General features: G+C 49.8%; 1 protein-coding gene, 1 non-coding gene and 1 pseudogene across 2 annotated transcripts in view; all 3 read left to right on the forward strand.

Moving 5' to 3' along the window:
* The window catches only part of Cacng4 (calcium voltage-gated channel auxiliary subunit gamma 4), a 62403-nt gene extending 54503 nt beyond the window's left edge, over positions 1-7900 (forward strand). The window contains exons 3-4 of the mRNA XM_028865235.2: positions 3445-3585; positions 5016-7900. Of these exons, the coding sequence (XP_028721068.1) occupies positions 3445-3585; positions 5016-5554 (680 nt within the window). The 3' untranslated portion in view covers positions 5555-7900. The remainder of the gene's footprint in view (positions 1-3444; positions 3586-5015) is intronic.
* A 5879-nt stretch (positions 7901-13779) lies between these two features.
* Positions 13780-13892, forward strand: LOC114690502 (annotated as a pseudogene).
* A 4753-nt stretch (positions 13893-18645) lies between these two features.
* Trnaa-agc lies at positions 18646-18718 on the forward strand. The gene has a single exon. It is a non-coding gene; the product is annotated as a tRNA-Ala (tRNA).
* The last annotated feature ends 2924 nt before the right edge of the window (positions 18719-21642 follow it).

The following is a 21642-nucleotide window of genomic DNA, read 5'->3' on the forward strand; positions in this document are numbered from 1 at the left end:
AATAAGCTAGTGTGTGTCCATTCAGTGGCTGTGGAGATAGGGGCACTTGGCCCTGAAAACTGATTTCCCCAGAACATAGAGCAACCTGAAGCCAGCTGTATACGCAACTCTGAGACCTGTGTAGGTCATAGTCCCTGTAGCCACGGGGCCTGTGTCTCCCTGATTCTCAGTATTCAGCCTCTGGTCTCTGCCCAGACTGTTATTTCCAAACTGTAGAGAAGCCCAGGAGAGTGGTCTCTAGGGGCCCATATGATGATCTCATGTATGTCTTCATTCATTTAATGGAAACTTGTGGCTGTATCTTGTGCCTGACACCATCCTGAGCACGTGGGGTACCGTGGCATGGAGACTGCTCTGCCCTCCAGGTGCTGATCTGGTGGCAGAACATGAGAGTTTGGAGATCACAGAAGGTTCTATGGCAAGGGAAGGCCTCCAGAGACAGCAGCCCAGCAGGGCCGAGGTTAGGCACCTCTCACCCTATTTTAGAAACTTCAAGAAACAAGTCACCCCTGACCCTCAAGTTCCTAAGCCTCCCAGAGAAGCTGGATTTGCATTTTGAGTCACATTATTGTCACTGGATTCCTGCCCCCCCCCCAGCATTGCACATTCACAGCGTGGGGGTTTGAGGGAGTCACCACTTCACACCCTCCACAGAGTCTTATCTAGTGTCTTATCTCCATCACCCCAGGCCTGGCACCTCCCTCCTAGGTTCAGGATTTCCAGTTAGATGGAGGGTGCCTGTGCCAAGCCACAGTGCTGGTGTCTGTGAGTTCACAGTGAAGCCTGGAGTACGTTAAAAGATAGGGCCCATCCTCCAGACAGATACATATCATCCCTGTGGCTTGATGTGGTCATATGGTATGACTGACTCTAGCCTCTCATCCCTCAGACATGTGTTCAGCAAGGCACTCAAGGGCCAGGTACTTGGAGGACTCACCTGGATGGAGGGCTCTGAGCCACAGGCCCCCATTGTCTTTGAAGGAACTGGAGCGCCCTTCTCTCTGGACCACCTGACTGGTCTTCAGAAGGCAGGACAGGGTCTTGACCTGAGTCTGGCCATCTTGGCTCAGAGGCCTGTTTCAGAAGCACACAGGAAGCCTCCTCCCAGAGCCTGGCTGCTACAAGAAAGCCAAGAGGAGTCGGGAGGAAGTGCTGGGGAAAGGCGTCTCATTTAATGCCCCCACACAATCCCTTCTCTGTGGAGCAAGGGCTCACACTGTGGGGGCACAGAAAGGAGACAAACACGGCCTTCAGAGGCTTTAAGGCCCCAAGCCAGTCAGCTGGCTCAGGAGGGGCACCTACCCGCACTTCCTGACTCACAGTCCTCTGCCGGCGCCACCAAGGCCCACGTAACTGGATTTCTCTAGAGCTGTGAGGACACGGAGAAGGCCAAGCTCTGAGCATCGTCTCCCATGTCTTTGTTCTCTTCCTCTGACCCCCTTGCCATCTACCCAGATGCTCAGGGTGGAGACCGGAAGCCTGCCGTGTGCTCTGGTGGGCGTTCACTTCCTAAGGGGCTATGCAAACCGTCATGAACCATGCGACTGAAAGCAACAGAAATTGACTCCTGGGTGGCAGCTGGAAGTCAGAAAGGGGACGCGTTTGGCAGGACTCTGCCCCTCCGCATGCTCAGGGAGTGAGACTCTTTCCCTGACGCTACTGCAGTTAGGGAGCACCAGAATTTCCTGACCATGTCTCTGCCCTCTGACTCCATCCTCATAACCTTATCCGTCGTCTAAGATGCTTATCCCTGGACTCGGGGACCTCTTGGTCCATTCAGGATGGTCTCATCTTGAGGCCCCTAAGGTCCCTAAACACATATGCAATACCTTTTTCCAGAGAAGGCCACATCCACAGGGAGAGGACACAACCAAGCCCTCCAGCGTGGTATCACTACGGTGGCCAAGTTATGAAAAAGTGAACTCGGGTGGTCGTTGAGGTTCCCTGGCCCTGCCCCCACTGCTGGTTGTGGGTAGGACAAGGATTCAGACAAGGTTCTGCTGGCCAGCATGGTAGACAGTGTCTCACAGTGCCCTGCTGCCCCTTCTGTGGCTTGCACGTGTTGAGAGCCTGGATGTCTTCATCTGTAGGCACAGTGGTGATTTGCTGGACATAACTAGTCACTTAGAAAGTGCGTGGTGCAGCTGGCCTTGTGCTTATTACTTCACAGAGACAAAAACCAACCACAGCACAGTGGGCCCCACTAACCCATGGTCTTAATTTGTGAGGTTTTAGTCCTTATTCATGGCTTTACTTTGTGGGATTTCAGTCAACAACAGTTCAAACTCATGAAATGGAAAGTGCCAGAAATAAAGGAGCCATAGGCTTTAAAAGTAACTTTTACTACAGTATAGTGTGTTCCAGTGGTTCTATTTTATTATTAGCCACTATCAGTAGCTTTCTATATATTTGATTTGTCAATTAAATTTTATCACGGCGGACTGTCAAGAAGGCTCCCGATGAAGGTTCTTGCTATGTGTGCAAGCCTGGTGACCTGACTTCTATTGTGGAACCCATATAAAGACAGGAGAGAACTGAGTTCACAGAATTGTTCTCTGACCTCCACACATGGGGCTGTGGCACATGCACCCTCGTGACAATAGTAATAAATAAATTTTTTTTTTTTTTTTTTTTTTTTTTTTTTTTTTTTTTTTGGTTTTTCAAGACAGGGTTTCTCTGTGTAGCTTTGCGCCTTTCCTGGAACTCACTTGGTAGCCCAGGCTGGCCTCGAACTCACAAAGATCTGCCTGCCTCTGCCTCCCGAGTGCTGGGATTAAAGGCGTGTGCCACCACCGCCTGGCACATAAATGAAAATTTTAAATGTTAATTTTATCATGGGTGTATATGTATAGGAAAACACAGGGTCCTTATGGGTACTTAGAATGTACCTCCTCACAGATGAGGAGATGCTGAGTTATTAAACCATGTGTTACAAGTGGGGAAAGTGAGTTTTTGAAGAGTGAAGCAAGTTGTCTAAGAACACACAGCATGCCACAGAGCAGGATGACACCCAGTCCCATTTAGTGTGCTAAAGCCTGTTCCTCCGACCCTTGATCCAAGCTGGCTCTTGGGCACACCACTCCCAGCCTTCTGGTGAACCTATGGGACCATTCAGGAGCGAACTTGGTGGGCTGTGAGCTGTTACATGAATGTCACGCCATCCAGAACATTAGTGACTGTTAGTGTGGCCTCTCCAGTGACACTGAGGGACTCCAATCCCGCTCACCTGAAAGAAGTGTTACCTACACCTAGAAGGAGGCCCAGTGACCTGCAGGCAGGTGTGACCATAGTTCATTTGGCTTCTTCTGAAAGAGTAAATAGCCAGCCTAGACCCATCATGCACCCAGGGCGGGCAGCAGGACTCCTGGGAGAGACCCCCATGGCCATGGCAGGGAGGGTGGCTGGACTCACTGCCCTCTCTGCTTCATTCCTACCCTGGCCTAGGCATTGTGCGAGCCTCCAGTGTCTTCCCCATCCTCAGCACCATTCTGCTCCTGCTTGGAGGGCTCTGCATCGGCGCTGGGAGGATCTACAGCCGCAAGAACAACATTGTCCTCAGTGCAGGCATCCTCTTTGTGGCCGCAGGTAAGTGGGGGCTACCCCTCGGGGACAGGAGCGGAGGCGACAGTGGCACACCTGAGCATGTGTGCACACTGCCAGGAGTGTGCACCCTGGTGGGAGGGCAGTCCGGAACCAGTGCATGGTTACCATTAAGAGGACAGACGTGTAAGACTGAGGCGGGGGGTGGGGAGTGACTGCTTAATGGGGTTTCCTTTGGAGGAGATGACAGTGTGACAAAGGGGATTTCACACAGTGTGAAGGGTTGCACACATTGCAAGTGCACTAAATGCCACTGGATTGTGTCCTTCGGAAAGGCTAATTTGATAGTGTGCGAATTTCACCTCATCTCAGACAGTCGGGTATGTGAAGTACAACCAAAGCACTAGGTTCCGGTGCTTTCCAAACCTGTGACAGGGTCGGGAGCTGGCTGAGTTGGTGGATGTCAGGAAAGAACCTGGAGATTCCCGGGATGCCACATCCCAAGGAAGTTTGCCATGTAAAGACGGGGTGAGGGGCTGGAGTAGAAAGACAGAATAACATCCATTTACTTAGCGTAGGATTGTGTTGGCTGTTACAAGCTAGCTAGAGATGAACTGAAGTATATTGGGGGTTGGGTGGGATATAGGTAAATGCTGCAATGTTCTAAGAGACGTGGTCATCACTGATTTCTGGTTCTGCTGGGAAATGTAGAACTTATCTCTCACAAACATGGGGGAGAACGGGACAGGACTTGAGGGAAAAGTAGCCACCAAGCTGGCCGTGGTGGTGCACAGCTCAATCCCAGCTGGGAGGTGGAGGCAAAAGAATCAGGAGTTCCGGACTGGGACAGATGGCGCCATGGTTAGGCGTACTGGCTGCTGTTGCAGAGGACTGGTCTTTGATGCCCAGCACACACATGGTGGCTCACAACCATCTGTAACTCCTCTTCCAGAGGATCTGAAGCCCTCTTCTGGCCTTTACAGGCAGACACACGGGTGCACAGACAGATATGCATGCAAGACACCGATACACATATACACAAAATAATTTTTTTTAATGAGGATCAGGAATTCAAAGCCAGCCTCAGCTACTTAGGGAGGTCTGAGCTAGCCTGGGTTATATGAGACCCAATCAAAAGGAAAGAGGAAGGGAAAAAGGAGGGAGGGAAGGAGGGATGAAAGGAGGGTAGAAAGAAGGAAAATTAGTTACCAAGCCAGGGGTGGTAGTGCATGCCTGTCATCCCAGCCCTTGGGAGGTGGAGAATCGGAAGTTCAAGGTCATCCTCAGTTACCTCAGTTCGGAACAAGCTTAGGCTGCATTAGACTTTTTCTCGAAAAATAAAAGTAAGTTACCATAATTAATAGATATCAGGGAGAAGACCGGCCACCATCTCGCATTCAGCAGCCTGTTCTCTGTCCCGTCATTCATGCTGTGAGTCTGACCTTTAGTCTCTCCCCGCCCCACCTCCCTTTCAGGCCTCAGTAACATCATCGGCATCATCGTCTACATCTCCAGCAACACAGGCGACCCCAGTGACAAGCGTGACGAAGACAAAAAGAACCATTACAACTACGGCTGGTCCTTTTACTTTGGAGCCCTGTCGTTCATTGTGGCCGAGACCGTGGGCGTCCTGGCCGTAAACATTTACATTGAGAAAAATAAAGAGTTGAGGTTTAAGACCAAGCGGGAATTCCTTAAGCCTTCTTCCTCCTCTCCTTACGCCAGGATGCCGAGCTACAGGTACCGGCGACGGCGGTCCAGGTCCAGTTCAAGGTCCACCGAGGCCTCGCCCTCCAGGGATGCGTCTCCCGTGGGCCTGAAGATCACCGGGGCCATTCCTATGGGTGAGCTGTCCATGTACACGCTGTCCAGGGAACCCCTGAAGGTAACCACGGCTGCCAGCTACAGCCCGGACCAGGATGCTGGCTTCCTGCAGATGCACGACTTCTTCCAACAGGACCTAAAGGAGGGTTTCCACGTCAGCATGCTGAACCGGCGGACGACTCCCGTGTGACCTGCCCACCCGTCTCGGCACCGGCCTCCCCCAGAGTGGCTGTTTGTGTGACACACAACAGGGTGACCCTTAAGATAATAGACAGTGAACTGGAGAGCCAAGGGCAACCCTCCCTGGCCTCCAAAAGATGCCATGGGCTGGCTAAGAGTGGAGGAAGCCTGGAGACTGGAATCAGGGCTAGGGTAGAAACTGAAGGCTAACTTTCTCCCAAGACAGGGTGTATTGCTGTCCTCCTGAAATTTCCCAGGAGGCCCAAGAATTTTCTAGAAGCTGCATCAGCCTGCCTCTTGGAAACCAGGAAACCAGTCATGCCAGAAGATGTCAAACTTTTTCCCCTTCCCTGGGCACAGGGCCACAGGAAGGCTTCTTCCAGAACTGGGACCTCTGGGCTCCCATCAGCTGTTTCCCACCCAGAAGTTCCTGTGTCCTGGAGCCCAGAATGAGCCGGATCTCACTCCACTCCCCTCTGCCTCCCTCTCTCAGCCTCTGTCTGGCAGCCTGGTGGAGCCTGTGGTTGTAAACATCATCCGTCCTAAAGAGAAAGCTCTATGGCTAACTGGTGCTTCGGCCTTGAGCTGTCCTGTGGCCGGCGTCTCTCCACCTCAGGAGACCAGGAATCCAGGGCAAAGGCAGAGTCTGCAGGCTTTCCTACCTGCTTCCGGAAGTTTCTGCTGAGCTCGGAATGGACAGGACGTACTCACTAAACTTGGAGATCTGGAGGATTCCATGGGTCTGAGGAAAGGTGGGAACTTACTGTGTTCTTCCCCACTTGCCTGAGGAACCACACTGTCCCCTGAGCCACAGGGGACCCGGCTAGGGGCGGAGCCATACTCCCACTTCCAAACTGGTGTACAACTTCAGTATGAGAAAGGGGAACCTGAGGGTGAGCGGAGACGACAAAGAACAAAGAAAGAGCATCCGTTTCCAAGTGGTTCTGAATGGTGGCGTACTGAGAACCAACAGCAGCAGAACAAGCCACATTCAACTCCTCATCCTAAAAAGCAGCAATGGCGTCTCTCCCGACTCCTGTCCTAATTTATTCTGCCGACACCCAAAGGACTCTGTGGACATTTGACTCAAGGGGCCGTCCTGGGCTTTCTCACTTTGCCTGAATCTGAGGATGAGGTCTGTGTTTTACAGTTTGTCCAGCCATCCCCCTTTCCCTCTCGAGGTGAGCAAACACCGTGTGAGTGTGTCCAGATTAGAAAGAACTCTCCAGAAAGTGGAACTTACCCCCTTTTCTATAACACGCGTGCTTTCTAAGGATCAATTGTTTCTTACTTTTTGAGACTTCTTAATCCAATCTTTAACAGTCTTCTGTGACCCCAGTAACTGTCTCCCCTAGAAGTGACAAGCCAGTTCTTACCTCAGCCGCCTGCTCATGGAGCCCCTAGGCTGACTCGGAGTTCAGACGCAGGTCCATTTGTCCTTCCCTGCCTGCCCTTCATCCCCCCACCACACTCTCTCTCTCTCTCTCTCTCTCTCTCTCTCTCTCTCTCTCTCTCTCTCCCTCTCTCTCTCTAAAGAAAGACATCCTATGTCATAGCTAAAGCCAACTGCCCATGAGCTGGTGAGCTGAAATGTGAACATGTCGGGGCTCCTTCGTTCTTGCTCAGAACCATCCCCTCCTGGCCAGGCGGGCTCCTCGGCGTGTGTCAAAGCATGCACAGCAGTGAGTGAGCGCCAGTGTCGAGATGTGTGGTCTGTCCCTGCAGCAGGCCCTCACCCTGCCCACCTCCCCCACCTCGCCTCTACCACCATTAACATCTTTGGAGGCTGAAGGAAGCCCCGACCCCCAGGGAGACCAAGACCCATGTCTCTTCTGGAAATAAAGCAGCCTATGGTAAACTTCCACACAAGCCACCTTCCCAACTGTAGTTCCAGAAGTTTCCACGGTTCCACATGAGAAAGCTGTGTTCCGATGAATCCTACCTCTTGTCCAGTCCTAGGCAGAGTACACAGGCCCACTCCGGGGACAAGAGAGAGCCAGAAGGAAAAGGAAGAAGAGGCAGGGTAGAACGCGGAGAAAAGCCTCAGCTGCCCGGCCCCCACAGCCTTTCTCCTGCTGACTGTTGGCCTCACTCCGGGGACCCTGGTCACTGGCTTGCCCTTCCTGTGGGGAAGGGAGCAGAGCTGGACCGTACCGCTGACAGGCTCGGGTCCAGCTCCTTCTCTGAAGGGACATGAGGCCTGAGCCCATCTTCCCACCCCTCCTCTGTCCCGTCTCCTCCCCTGTGTCTTTCACCAGTTAAGCCCCTGTGATCCTGTACCCACCAGTGGTTTGGGGTTCTTAGTTCTGTCTCTCTCTCTTTTTTTTTAATTAAATAAAAACATTTTTAAAATGTTCTCTTTTTGATATGGTAGGCGGGGGAGTGCTTCCCTGGGGTCCTTACGGGGGGGGGGGGAGGTCTGGTATCCCAGGTGTAGGAATTGTGTGGGGCCTCCAAGAGAAGGAGGGTGACAGGGTAAGGGTGGACACCGTGTGGACAAGACTCTGGCTTGACTCTGACGACCAGGTTGGGCTTTGACCTCTGGCGAACGTACTGCTAAGATGCTTTTCCATGGGTAAGCTCGGAGCAGCTGAGCAAGACGCTGGTGGGACTTGGCAAAAGCCTGAACTCCCTGAGCCGTGGGAACTCAGCAAACCCAGAGACACATGTTTTCCCAGGCACCCTTCTAAGGCAGAAGAAAGAGAGCTAAGAAACCAGGGCAGTGAGTTTAGACAAGCTGGGACAGAGGTGTGGGGCAGCACTGTGTTCTGGTTTCTTAGTCCTCTTTCAAAAGCATGTCCCCAGGTCTGCTGAGCCACCAGGACCCACAGCCTGGGGAGCTCGGGCTTTTGCTGGCTGCCACCAGTGACCAGGCTGAAGAACAGCTGTGCTGCCAGCCTGGAGCCAGTTCTGCCTGGAGCTGGCACCTTGTGCCAAAAGGCCCGTGTCTACGGTTTATTCTTAGCCTGGAGGAAACCCTGGCTCAGCAGAAGCTGTCCAGCCCTCCTGGGCCGACTCTCGTGCCAGGCTGCATTTAGGGACCTGCCACCACCTCCCACAGTCACGTGGTCACGTGTTTAGTTCAGCTAAAATCGCTGCCTCCGATAACTTGCAGAGCTAGGTCTGTTAGAACCAACACAGAAGTCAATGTTGTAGGTCCTTAATGAAAATAAGCTCCAGGGCTGCGGGTAGGGGGATGACTCAGTCAGTAAAGCGCATGCTTTGCAAGTGTGAGGACCTGAGTTTGATCCTCAGCACCCACTTAAAAACCCCAAGTCTAAGGTGGGGGGCACTGACAATCTCAGTATTGGGAAGGCAGAGACAGGAAGATCTCTGGTGTTCTGTCTGGCTGATCAGGTGACCTCCAAGGTCAATGACCATGTCTCAGAGGAGGAGGACAGGGTTCCCACAGATGGTCTCCATGCATACGCTCACACATGTAAACCCCCACTCCCACACACAGACATTTATTTATAAAAGAAGGAAGAGTAAACACTCATAGCCTAGCCGTTGGCCACCCCAGTAGCCACCATTTTAGCCTTTGCTGTTACTTAAGAGTAGGCCGACCACACACTCAACAGCCCCGAGTGTAAATGCTGAAGATGAAAGAACGTCATTTCTCATACTAAGTGCACCCAGTGGAGTGCGGAGCAGACCCTGGTCTACGCGGTCAGTGTAGACACTCAGAGGCCCAGGCTGTGGAGGTTCCCCTGTGGCACGTGGAAGGTCAGAGTAGATGATTTGAGTCTTATTGGACCAGGAAGTTGTCACCTGCTGTCTACACTCCGTCATCCAGAACTCAATAACATCATCAGTACATCCAAGAGAAAGCAGTTGTCTTAGGGTTACTGCTGTGAATAGATGCCATGACCACAGCAACTCTTTTTTTTTTCTTTTTTCTTTTTCTTTTTTCTTTTTTTTTGGGGGGGGACTTTTGTTTTTTTGGGTTTTGGAGACAGGGTTTCTCTGTGTGGTCCTGGCTGTCCTGGAATCTGGCCTTGAACTCAGAGATCTACCTGCCTCTGCCCCCTGAGTGCTGCGATTAAAGGCATGTACCACCACCACCAGCACTCTTATAAAGGAAAACATTTAGCTGGGGCTTGCTTACAGTTTCAGAGGTCTAGTCCATTGTCATAGTGGGAAGCACAGCAGCATGCAGACAGACGTGCTGGAGAGGTAGCTGAGAGTTCCACATCTGGATTGGTAGGCAGCAGGAAGAGAGAGTGGCACTGGGCTTGGCTTGAGCTTCTGAAACCTCAAAGCCCATCCCCTGTGACATGCTCCTCCAACAGGTCCACACCCACTCCAACAAGGCCACACCTTCAATAATGCCGCTCCCTATGAGCCTGGGGGGGGGGCATTTTCATTTCAACTACCACAGTAGGAATGTAATCTATAGGAGGAGAAAAGAGTTTGGGGAACAGCTGACCAATCTCTGCCCCTGGTCTGCCTTCCTACTCCCAAACTTTGAGGCATGCTCACTTAGAAGTAAAATTTTTGTGACAGTACCAACCTCTATGTGTCCCAAGCCCCTTCTTGGGATCCTACATAGTATCTGGCCTCATTTCAGCTCCAGATGTCCTTTGTATAAAATGAGCCTGTATCACCCTCTTCCCAAGTGAGAAATAGGTTTGAGCTCAGGCCTTTATCACACAAGAGCACACCACACATACATGACCAGAAGGCCTGGCCTCACCTCATCCCACCTGCTCATCATAGAAGAGTCAAGTTCAAAGATGGAGAGAGGGAGAGAGAGAGAGAGAGAGAGAGAGAGAGAGAGAGAGAGAGAGAGAGAGAATGTGGAAGAAATAAAAGGAAGGCATTCTTTTAAATTTTGTAACTATTAAAAGGGAGATACATCACCTGCCCAATGGGAGAAGAGATTCTGTACTGCATGGGACACTTGCCAATGTCTGGAGACATTTCTGCTTGAAGCGGATGTGTTTGGGTCTTCTGGGAGTGACCAGGGATGCTTCTAAATCTTGTACAGTGCCCAGAATAGCCTCTCAGCCCTCAGAATGGTCTGTTTCAAACATCAGGAAACCCAAGACCAAGAGCCCCATGCAAGCCCAACTTCAGGGCAGAAATCGAAGGCACAGAAAGGGGTGATCACTCACGCAAGACGACACAGCAGCTTTGGGGTACTTGTGTCTAGTCTAGACCATGAACATAAAACATTCTTACCCGGCGGTGGTGGCGCACGCCTTTAACCCCAGCACTCGGGAGGCAGAGCCAGGCGGATCTCTGTGAGTTCAAGGCCAGCCTGGGCTATCAAGTGAGTTCCAGGAAAGGTGCAAAGCTACACAGAGAAACCCTGTCTTGAAAAACCAAAAAAAAAAAAAAAAAAAAAGATGGTTGTTCCTGAAGTATTCCCCACAGAGGCTGACCAGGCTGACCCAGGAAACGCTACCAGTTAATTTGGGCTGGAGATGGCTCAGTGGTTAAGAGCACTGCTTGTTCTTCCAGAGGTCCTGAGTTCAATTCCCAGCAACCACATGGTGGCTCACAACCATCTGTAATGAGATCTGGTGCCCTCTTCTGGTCTGCAGATGTACATGCAGACGGAACACTGCACATAACAAATTTAAAAAAAAAAAAAAAAAAAAAAAAAAAGAATCATCCTTTAAAAAAAAATTCTTTAGCTGGGCAGTGGTGGTGCACGCCTTTAATTCCAGCACTCCAGAGACAGAAACAGGTAGATCTCTCTGAGTTTGAGGCCAGCCTGGTCTACAAAGCAAGTTCCAGAACAGCCAGAACTGTCAGAGAATCTCTAGAGTCTTGAAAAATACAAAACACACACACACACACACACACACACACACACACACACACACACACACACACACTTTTTTTTTTAATTCTTCAAGTCCCTTTTTCCTACCACATTAGGATTTCTGCATCATCGTTGAGCCACACATTTCCAAAATAGAAATTGGGAGTTGAGGAAGGACATGGGAAAATGGTCCATCATGGGTGAAGGATGGAGAGCCTCCTTGAAGTCTTTGTCCCTGGATTTTAGGAACAGAATGTTAGAAATGAACAAGCCCAGCGTGACACATGGGGACACTGCACAGCGGTGTCTTCCTCCTCTGCCCACATCTAGCAGCTTCAGTGATGTGGCCAAGGGCCAGGAAAGATCCCAATAAGACCTCAGGTCCTCCTGCCTTCCCCCTGGGGCAGCAGCCGAGAGCAGCTCACAGCCCCCCATCCCCACCATCCAAGGAAGAGGTTGCCACCAGGATCTTCCTTTGAGAGAATGACTTAGATTTTAAACAAGAAAATGCTGTAAAGTACCCAGTTTAAACACTTCATCTGAGGGTCTGGAAGGATGGCACAATGGTTAAGAGCATGTACTGTTGTGTTGAGGACCTGAGTTCAGTTCCCAGCATCCACATAAGGTGGTTCACAACCTGTAATTCCAGCGCCAGGAGATTGGATAGATGCCCCTGGCTTCTGCAAACTCCTACACTCATGTGCACATACCCACACACAGACACAAACATCTACACATAGTTAAAATAATGAACCAAATCATTTTTTAAAAGACTGCATTTGAACCCTCAAGAGTGTTCACTGAATGGGACCAGACTAGGCCTTCTGCATATGAGCAACAGTTGTGTGGCTTGGTCTGTCTGAGGGGCCCCTGGCAGTAGGATCAGGATCCATCCCTCCTGCATGAGCTGCCTTTTTGGAGCTCATTACCTATAGTGGGACACTTTGTTCAGCCTTGATGTGTGTGGTGGGGGTAGGGTGGGGGGGTTTGGTCCTGCCTCAACTTAATGTACCAGGCTTTGCTGACTCCCCATGGGAGGCCTTATTTTAAAGGAGGAGATGGGGGGGTGGCTGGAGGGGATGGGAAGAGGGATGAGAGGGAGATCTGTGGTTGGTGTGTAAAATGAATAAAAATATTTCTTAAATTAAAAAAAGTGTTCACTGAGGGGACTAGAGAGATGGCTCAGTGGTTAAGAGCACTGGCTGCTCTTCCAGAGGACCAGGGTTCAAGTCTCAGCACCCACATGCCAATTCACAGCTGTCTGTGGCTCCAGTTCCAGGGGTTCTGATGCCCTCACATAGACATACATGCACCAATGCACATAAAATAATAAACAAACAAACAAATAAATAAAACGAGGCTTCACTGACAGCTGCCAGAGAGTTTCCAGTGTTGGGTTGTTATAGAACAGCTCTGGAGGGGGAGCGTCTGAGGACTAGAGCTGCAGGTGCACACCAACTCTTAGACAGTGTGCCTGCATCTGGCTGAGTCCTCCTGTGGCCAGTTCCACGGACAAACACCTAGTTCAACTTCCATGTCCCTGAGACTTTGGGGTAGTAATGACTAGGGGACTTGCAGGGCCCATCCACAAACTTCTGTTATCCCATGGGGGAACTTCTGGCTTTATAAAGCTCACACATGGCTGAAAAAACCCAGCAGTGGCCAAAGGGTAGCTGTACCAGGAGCGTACCTGTCCTGTGTCACCCAAGTGGAGTCACTGGAGCTGGCTTCTAGGGAGGGAGGAGAGCCCAGAATGAAACACTCGACTTCAGGTCCCTGTTGCAGGTCCCAGATACAGCACCTGGCTTCTCTGCTCCCAAGATGGGGGGAGGGGGGCGCTTAGAATCCAGAGGGGAGGTAGAGTAGATACTCTTGGGTAGAGATATTTTTAAACTTGCAGCTTTCAACAAAACTGCTGAAGCGACCTCAGAAGCCGAAGTCTGCAGTTCAGGAGAGTTACCACCACGTGCTTATGTCTGCAGGGGAGGGACTTGTCCTGCCCGGCCTTGGCTCCTGGGACGCCCAGAACCTACAAGTAAAATTGCAATAGATACGTCCATCTAAAAACAACAGTACACTTCTGTTTTCAAAAGTCTATGGTTAATACATTTACCTTTAAAAAATAGAAAATTGTAAGGAATTGACCTGTCAGGAGACCTGAGTTTAGGATCCCCAAAACCCAAGTAAAAAAATAAAAGCTAGGTGTGGCAGCACTTACCTGTCACCTCAAGGCTGAGATGGGCTGAGACAGGTAGATCCTTGTAGCTGAGGATCACTTCAAACTTCGGATTCTCCTGCCTCCACTTCTCAAACGTTGCCTATACAGGTATATACCACCACATCCAGTTTATATAGTGCAGGGGGCATTGAACTCAAGGCTTCATGCATGCTATGTGAGTGCTCTACCAACTGAGCCGTATGCTCAGCCCCTCCCCAAGTATTCTTTAAAAATGGATTTTTGCAGCTTTGCACAGTGGCAGTATCATAGCCAACGAGGTTTATCTGAGGCGTGATTATTGCTAACTGAAAACTTTCCCCAAAAATCTATTTTTGTTTTGCGGTGCTGGGAATAAAACCCAGAGCCTCAAGCACACTCAACATGAACGAAGGAGCTTTACCACTGAGCTATGGGCTCAACTCGACACCAAAGTTTAGTGGCCACCAACAATGGAGAGACAGTATTTGCGCGGTGTCCTATTGCCGGACCTGGCTATTTGCTTGCCAGAGGACGACATCTGAGTGGCACCGAGAACCAGGATTCTCATGATATATTTGGTGGAGATCTGCTGAGCTCTCACTCAGAGCTCCGGACTGGGGATGACAGTCCCAGAAGATGTGGTGGCAGAGATACTGCTGTGGTTGTTTTGACAATCTGGCCTGTCTCTAGGACCCTGCCCTGGAGCTAGCCTCCCACCCATCCCCCATTTCCACTGTGCTCTCCGGACCTCCCCACATCTTCAACTGCCGAGTCTCTCTCCACCTACCTGGAGAAATGACTCCACACCCTCCTGTAAAGACCCTGCCTCCCCCAAGCCGCTCTGAAGAAAGCTACCCACCCTGGAAAGGCCCCCACCCAGTTTTCCAGTCAGCATCCTTGGATGTCCAGCCCAGGAGGTATGTGATGAGGAAAAGGGGAGAACTGGGGATGTGTAGGTGTTATGGAATATTAGTTCCTTCATTTCTGCTGTGGAATATTCGTTTAATGATGCAAAGATGTGTTGCATTCTTTTAAGCTGTATGGTGGTATTTTATTTGTACTGAAATGTGATTTTAATTGTATGTTAATAAATAAAGTTACCCGGGGGTCAGAGCTATTAGAGCCATAGCAAGAGCGTGGCGGTGGTGGCGCGGCATGCCTTTAATCCCAGCGTTTGGTAGACAGAGCTAGATAGATCTCTGTGTGTTCAGGGATACAGCCAGCATTGGAGACATACTCCTTTAAGACCTGGAGGGCGGTACTTACAGGCCGTGACGAGGCAGTCATGTGTTTGGGTTTACAACCAATGAGAAGGCAGAACAGAAAGACTATGTAAAGACATACACACAGGAAATAGGTCTCTTTCGGAGAGCTAGGAGCACCGCAGGAGGAAGGGTAAGATTTTAGCTCTGAGCTCTGACCTCTTGGCTTTCTCTTTTACATTGGTTCTATGTTTCTTATTTAATAAGATGGTTGGTTACATCTACAAAATTGCCTTTGTTTAATTCTGTAATGCTGTGTTACTTTGCCTGCCTAAAAAATCTGATTGGTCTAATAAAAAGTTGAACAGCCAATAACTAGGTAGGAGAGAGAATAGGCAGGCGGGGCTGCCGGGCAGAGAGAATAGATAGGAGGAGACATCTTGGCTTTGAAGAAGGGAGGATCAAGAAAAGGAGAAGGTGGGCTGGAGAGATGGCTCACTGGTTAAGGGCACTGGTTGCTCTTCCAAAGGTCCTGAGTTCAATTCCCAGCAACCACATGGTGGCTCACAGCCATCTGTAATGAGATCTGGCACCCTCTTCTGGCCAGCAGGCATACATGCAGACAGAACACTGTATACATAATAAATAAATAAATTTAAAAAAAAAGAAAAAAGAAGAAAAGGAGAAGGCTAGAGGACTCTGGGGGCCAGCCACACAGTCAGCTGTGGAGTAAGAAGGAAAGAAAGATATATAGAATAAAGAAAGGTTATAAAAAAAAATCCAGAAGCAAAACACAGAAAAAGAGGAATGGGATAACTTAAGTCATTAGAAAAGCTGGCTAGAAACAAGCCAAGCTGAGGCTGGGCATTCTGGAGTAAGAATGAGTCTCTGTGTACTTATTTGGGCGTTGAGTGGAGGGTCCCTAAAGAGTAAAAGGAAAAGAAAAAAAAAACTACATGTAGAGTCCAAAAGAATGCTGGAACAGACACGCCTGAGACATGTAGCTTCCAACAAAACTGGCAAGATGATCTTAGGAACAGAAGTCTGGAAATAGAGGGTCATGAACTCCCAGACTCAGAGTTCCAGGTAGAGGCAGAGAGCCATGAATGAATCACCGCAAATCTTTCATGTCTACCATCCCCTATGTCTCCACTACTCCTGTATGTGAGCCGGAAGTGGTGCCTCTGGCAACAGGCTTCCTTTATGCCCCAACCAATACCCCCATCACATGAGGGAGGATCAGTGTCCATGAGGTAAGTCACTCTGATCGACTCCCTGGCCTCACAGCTCTCTGGCTCCCTCACTTATGTTGATACATGTATGTACATACAAATAAATAATCTAGTAGGTCGTTTTTTAAATGTTAAAGAGTTTGTGGCATGGAGATTGCCCTGGTTTACCCACGTGCCCCAGTGTTATCTCGGGGGTCCTTGTAAAGGAAAGCGAGAAGTGGAAGATCCGGGAATGTGCCGGAAGTGAAGGACAGAGCAACAGGATTTCTGGCTTTGAAGATGGAAGGGGCCATGAAACAGAGGTGACCTTCAGAGGGCGGAGAGGCAGGGAGTGTTTGTTTTCTTCCCCCGGAGCCTCAGGAGTAACGCAGCCCAGTGGCCATCTTCCTTTTAGCTGGGCAAGGCAGCTTGCACTGTGAAATAATAGATGGTATTGAACCACTGAGTGTGTGACAATTTGTTCCCAGAGCAATAGGAAATTAATACAGGGCTCCTGGATGTGCCTCAGCACTTCGCCGCCTCCCAGCAGTCATTCTTGATGCTCCCTCTCGGCTGTCATCCCCATCCTCACAACAGCCGTATTGACTTTCCTAGTTCCTTGGGCCCTTCCCTATACTCCTAGGCTCATCAGCACTTGACCTGATGTCTTAGGTCACCAAGGAGACGGGAGGCTTTGGAAGGTAACAGCTCTGATCTCTCTCCCACCTACACACTGATCTGTCCCCTGATCCTCCTCTTCCCTGCCTAGGCAGAGGCGGTAGCTAGCCTTCCTCCTGTCCGATGCCGGCCCCTCTCATCTGCTCTGATTGTTCCTGCCCTGTGTGTATATGAAAGGGGCCTGCACCACGCATTTCTGTGGAGGTCAGAGGACAGCTTTGTGAAGTCATTTCTTGTCTTCCACCTTTGTGTGGGTTCTGGGACTTGAACTCAGGCCGATAGGCTGTCCGTTAGGCTGCAAGCACTTTCCACCCCCTGCTGAGCCATCTTGCTGGCCCTCCTCTTGAGTCTTGATCAAGTGTGTAAGCACATTCGATCTATCTCTTAAAACAGCAAAATTAACCTTCCTTTACCCTACACCCTTCTGGATTACCATACCTGGCCTTTTCATTTTTTTTTCAGCCACATTTTTTATTTATTCATTTGTGTGAGGAAGGGGCAAATGCACATGTATGGAGTTCAGAGGCCACTTGAGTTGGTTTGCTCCACCATGTGGGTTCCCGGACTTGAACTCAGGCTGTCAGGCTCGGAGGCAAGCGCCTTTACCCACTGTGCCATCGTCTGACCAGCCCGTGACCTTCCTTTCTAAGCTCAGCATGTCACAGGAATGGCCTGTGCTAGCTGTCTGTCCTTCCTTACCTGCCCTCCGTTCCTCGGCTGTAATCATCAATTATTGTTTGTGGCTTTGCTTTATCGCCTGTCAGCTGTTAACATCGATGGGCACTCTTTGACCTGGGTCTCTGTCACACCTCATCTTATTGGCTGTTGCCTTCTAGCAACCCCAGGCGTCTATACCTTAAGCTCAGAATTGCTGACCCTCAGGGAATTGTAATCTACCTGGTCATGATTTCCTCCAAATGGAGTGGCAGACCCGCCAGTCCATTGGCAGCAGTGAGTTCAAGTTCTTGCCCATCCAAGAGCTTTGTGCAATGTGAGTCCTCACTGCACGTTTGGAGCATTTGATTTGAACTTGAACTCTTTCCTCCTTCTTGAGTGTTCTGCAATAACAGTGAGCCAGCTCCAGCCTCACGGGCGAGAACTATGCGCATTGGCAGAGCAGCAAGAGGGGAGACTCCTGGGTGTGGTTTCCTGCATGAGTGTCTAGACGGTAACTGGAAAAGGAGGTGTACTACCAAATGATGCCACTGCCTTTGAGGCTCTTGATTATAGCAACACAGACCAGACCAAAAACATAGACCCTGAATCCAAAACCCAGTTCCTCCCTAGAGTATCATGTTCTAGTCAGCACCAGCACTGCCCACCAAGGCCTCCATGACCCCATCCTTCACCCCTTTTCATAATCAGTCTCTCACCGAATCCTTTTGTGTCTACACCTCTGGGTTTCCCAAATGGGCCCTCTTCCTAGTTAGAACCTGCCTTGGTTCAGGACCTTGGTGAGTGCCACTTTAACCATTTCAACTCCGCTCTCTTCCATCATGTGTGGACTGACAGCCTTGGCAGGTGTAAGTGGGGTGGTCTGACTGCAAACGGCCTCCATAAGTAGTTCATGTGCTGGAATACTGGTCCCCAGTTGACGGGGCTGTTTGGGAAGGATTAGGAAGGATGGCCTTGTTGGAGGAAATGTGTCACTGGGGGTCGGCCTTGAGGTTTAAAAATCCTTATGCCATTATAAGTTAGTTCTCTCTCTCTCTCCCTCTCCCTCTCTCTCCCTCCCTCCCGTCCCTCCCCCTCCTCCCCCCCCCCCCCCGCCTTGTGGTGGTTCTTTCCAGATGTGAGTGCTCAGCTACTGCTCCAGCGCCATGCTGCCTGCTGCTGTGCCCCCCGCCATGATGGTCACAGATGAACTCTGTATGTCCCAATAAATTCCTTCTTTTATAAGTTGCCTTCATCATAATGTCTCTTCATGGCAATAGAAAAGTAACTAAGACAGTAAGATACATAGATGCCTTGCAAGTCTGGTGGTTCAGGCTTGTGACTGCAGCTCCTTGGGAAACTGTGACAGAAAGATTGTATGTGGGGTTGGGGATTTAGCTCAGTGGTAGAGCGCTTGCCTAGCAAGCACAAGGCCCTGGGTTCGATCCTCAGCTCCAAAAAAAGAAAAAAAGAAAGAAAGAAAGATTGTACGTTTGAGGACTGCCTGGTTTGCAGAGTGAGTTCAGGGACCCTGAGTGGAACCCTGTCTCAAATTGACAACAGATGACCTGGAAAGATGGTTCAGCAGGAAAAGGTGCTTCCCAAGAAAGCTTGGCCACCTGAGTTCTCCCAAAAGGGAGAACGAACTCCACAAAGTTACCCTCTGACCTCCACGTGTTTGCCATGGCCTGAGACCTCCCCAGCCCCCATCACGCACACAGTACATTAAAAAAAAAAATTGTCAGGCAGTGTGGCACATGCTTTTAACTCAAGACAGTGTTTCTCCGTGGAGCCCTGACTGTCCTGGAACTCACTTTGTAGAGTAGTTCCACTCTAGTAGTTCAAGGGTGGCCTTGAACTCACAGAAATTTTCCTGCCTCTGCCTCCCAAGTGCTGGAATTAAAGGTTTGAACCACTATGCCCAGCCCAGTTAAAATTTTTTTAATTAAAAAGTAAATAAGAGGGGGAAATACTTCAACACTTCTCAGCATTCTCATGACTTATGACTCTGGCATATCTTTTTTACATGTTTTTGGGGACCCTGCAAGATCTGACCCCTGATAGCCTGTCTCCCTTCATTTTCTTTTTAAAAAACACATGCAGCCAGGCGGCAGCGGTGGCGCACACCTTTAATCCCAGCACCCGGGAGGCAGAGGCAGGCGGATCTCTGTGAGTTCGAGGCCAGCCTGGACTACAGAGTGAGTTCCAGGACAGGCACCAAAACTACACAGAGAAACCCTGTCTCGGGGGGAAAAAACATGTAATTTTTAAAGTCTTGGTCCTTTTCTTCCCAGTGGCCTCTGCATTTACTTCTTCCTCTCTCAGCCACGTCCCCTCCGCCCTAACATCCATCCGCCAGTCCACTCCTCTACTCCCTCAAGATCCACTCTGACCAGCGCTGCTGTCCCTGCCCTAGTATGTTCAGGGTCCCTCCCGTGACCTCAGTAGCTCCCAAGAAGGACTCACAGAATGAAAAAGCTGTTGTCCTGATCACGACCATTTGTTCTATTTAATCTTTTAATTTACCATTTCATCCTTAAGGATAAAGATTAAAATCAGCAAGGGAAGAGAGTCCACATGGCAAAGTACAGGGGAGACCAGCAGGAGATTTTCAGCTGAACTTGTCCAGCAAAGTAATAAGGTCAAGTGTAATGTCATATATATGTATATATGTATACATATACATATATACATATAATGCATGTGTATATATACATATACAATGCAAACGCATATACAAACTCCTGCCTCCTGCCAGCCAGGACAGCTCCTATGCCTTCTGTTCAGAATGAGAATGTAGTGCTTTTGTGAATGACTTTAGCATTTTAGTGTCTAGCTTGAGTTAAACTACTGCTGAGGTTAAACTATCTGGCATGGTCAGGGGCAAGACATATATCCCTTCCCATGATGCATCTGACTTTAGTCATATGCACACTCAATTATGCATAGGCATAAGATGGTAAATAGGAGTGTTTCCCTAAAAGTTCACTCAGAAAACACAGTCTGCTTTACTGCGCATGCACCCAAAACCAGTCCTTCCAGGATGGGTGCCCCGTCTCCCATTCCCTGATCTGTCCTGGAGAACTTAGAACAGAAATGAATCACAAAAGGGGAAGTCAGCAAGAAGTTGCTAAGGGAGGAGAGACTTACCTCATTGTTTGAAGCGGGGTGTCCGTTTGGCTCAATGCAGGTGAGGGTCGTGGATTGCAAGGTGCATTATTAGAAGATGGATCTGTACCAAGCCCAAGGCAAGTGGCACCCCAAGTTGCAATGCTGTTCCCATGCTTGCCTGCCTCCATTGTGTCCCCCATGACATCTCTCAGAAAGTAAAGTAAATTATCCAAGTCTTACTAGATCTACCCCCATTGCCATCTCTTAGGTCCTTGTGACCTTAAACACATGGAAATTTCCTTCGGGCCATCTGTGGATTAGAGTATATGATCTATTGTCCCTTCTTCAGCCCATCCATCCGTCCAACAGTCACTCAATAATCACTTATGAAGATTGTACCATGGGCTCAGGTCTTGGCTAAGCCATTGAAGGAGTACCTAGCATTGCCTCAGTGCTTGCCTTCTGCAAGTTTCTCACCCATCCAGGAAAACAGATCCGTGTGTAGTCTACAAATAACACTACCCTGAATCAACTGTTTACTATATTAGTCTGCCCAAACTGCTGTTGATATAGCAAAATGCCACAGGCTGGGTGTCTTAAACAAGCAGAAATGTATTCCTTCACAGTTCTGGTGCCAGCATGGTCAGATCCTTCAGAGAACTCAGACTCCTTGGCTTGCAGACAGCTGTCTCCTCATGGTGTCCTCACATGACCAATGGAGACCTAGACAGCACTGACCTCATCTTCTAATCCTATCAGGATGCCTCTACTGGTGTGACCTCTCCTAAACCTAATTCTCTCCTCAGACCTATGCTGTTCAAATACCATGGCTGTCACGCTTAGGACTTCCAGATGTGAATTATGGGAGCCATAATTCAGCTCATAGCATCTGTCATGGGCTAAGCTGATAAAACCGTCATCTTAATCCTACACCAGCTCCCTTCAGGCACATTGCCCTGCCTTCACAGAGGAGGAAAGAGCAGCTTAGAGAGGCTCGGGACCTGCTGGAAGCCACACAGCTGGAGACCGGCCCAGTGGGGTGTGATCCTGAGGCCACTGTGGCCCCAGTAAACTTCTGCCCACTCTCCTGCTAGCCCAGACCGACACTCCTGGAAGCCCACAGTGGGCAATGTCGGCTCCCAGCAAAGTCCTGGCTTCTAAGCCCCTTCCTGGCCCAGCAAGGCCCTAGATGAGTTGACCAAGGAAGCCTGTGAATGGCCTTTGAGCAGAAAAAGGTGCATCAGGAGAGATTTAGCAAAGAGACGAGAACCG

Source organism: Peromyscus leucopus, chromosome 8b, assembly GCF_004664715.2.
Source record: "Peromyscus leucopus breed LL Stock chromosome 8b, UCI_PerLeu_2.1, whole genome shotgun sequence".
Lineage (NCBI taxonomy): Eukaryota > Metazoa > Chordata > Mammalia > Rodentia > Cricetidae > Peromyscus > Peromyscus leucopus.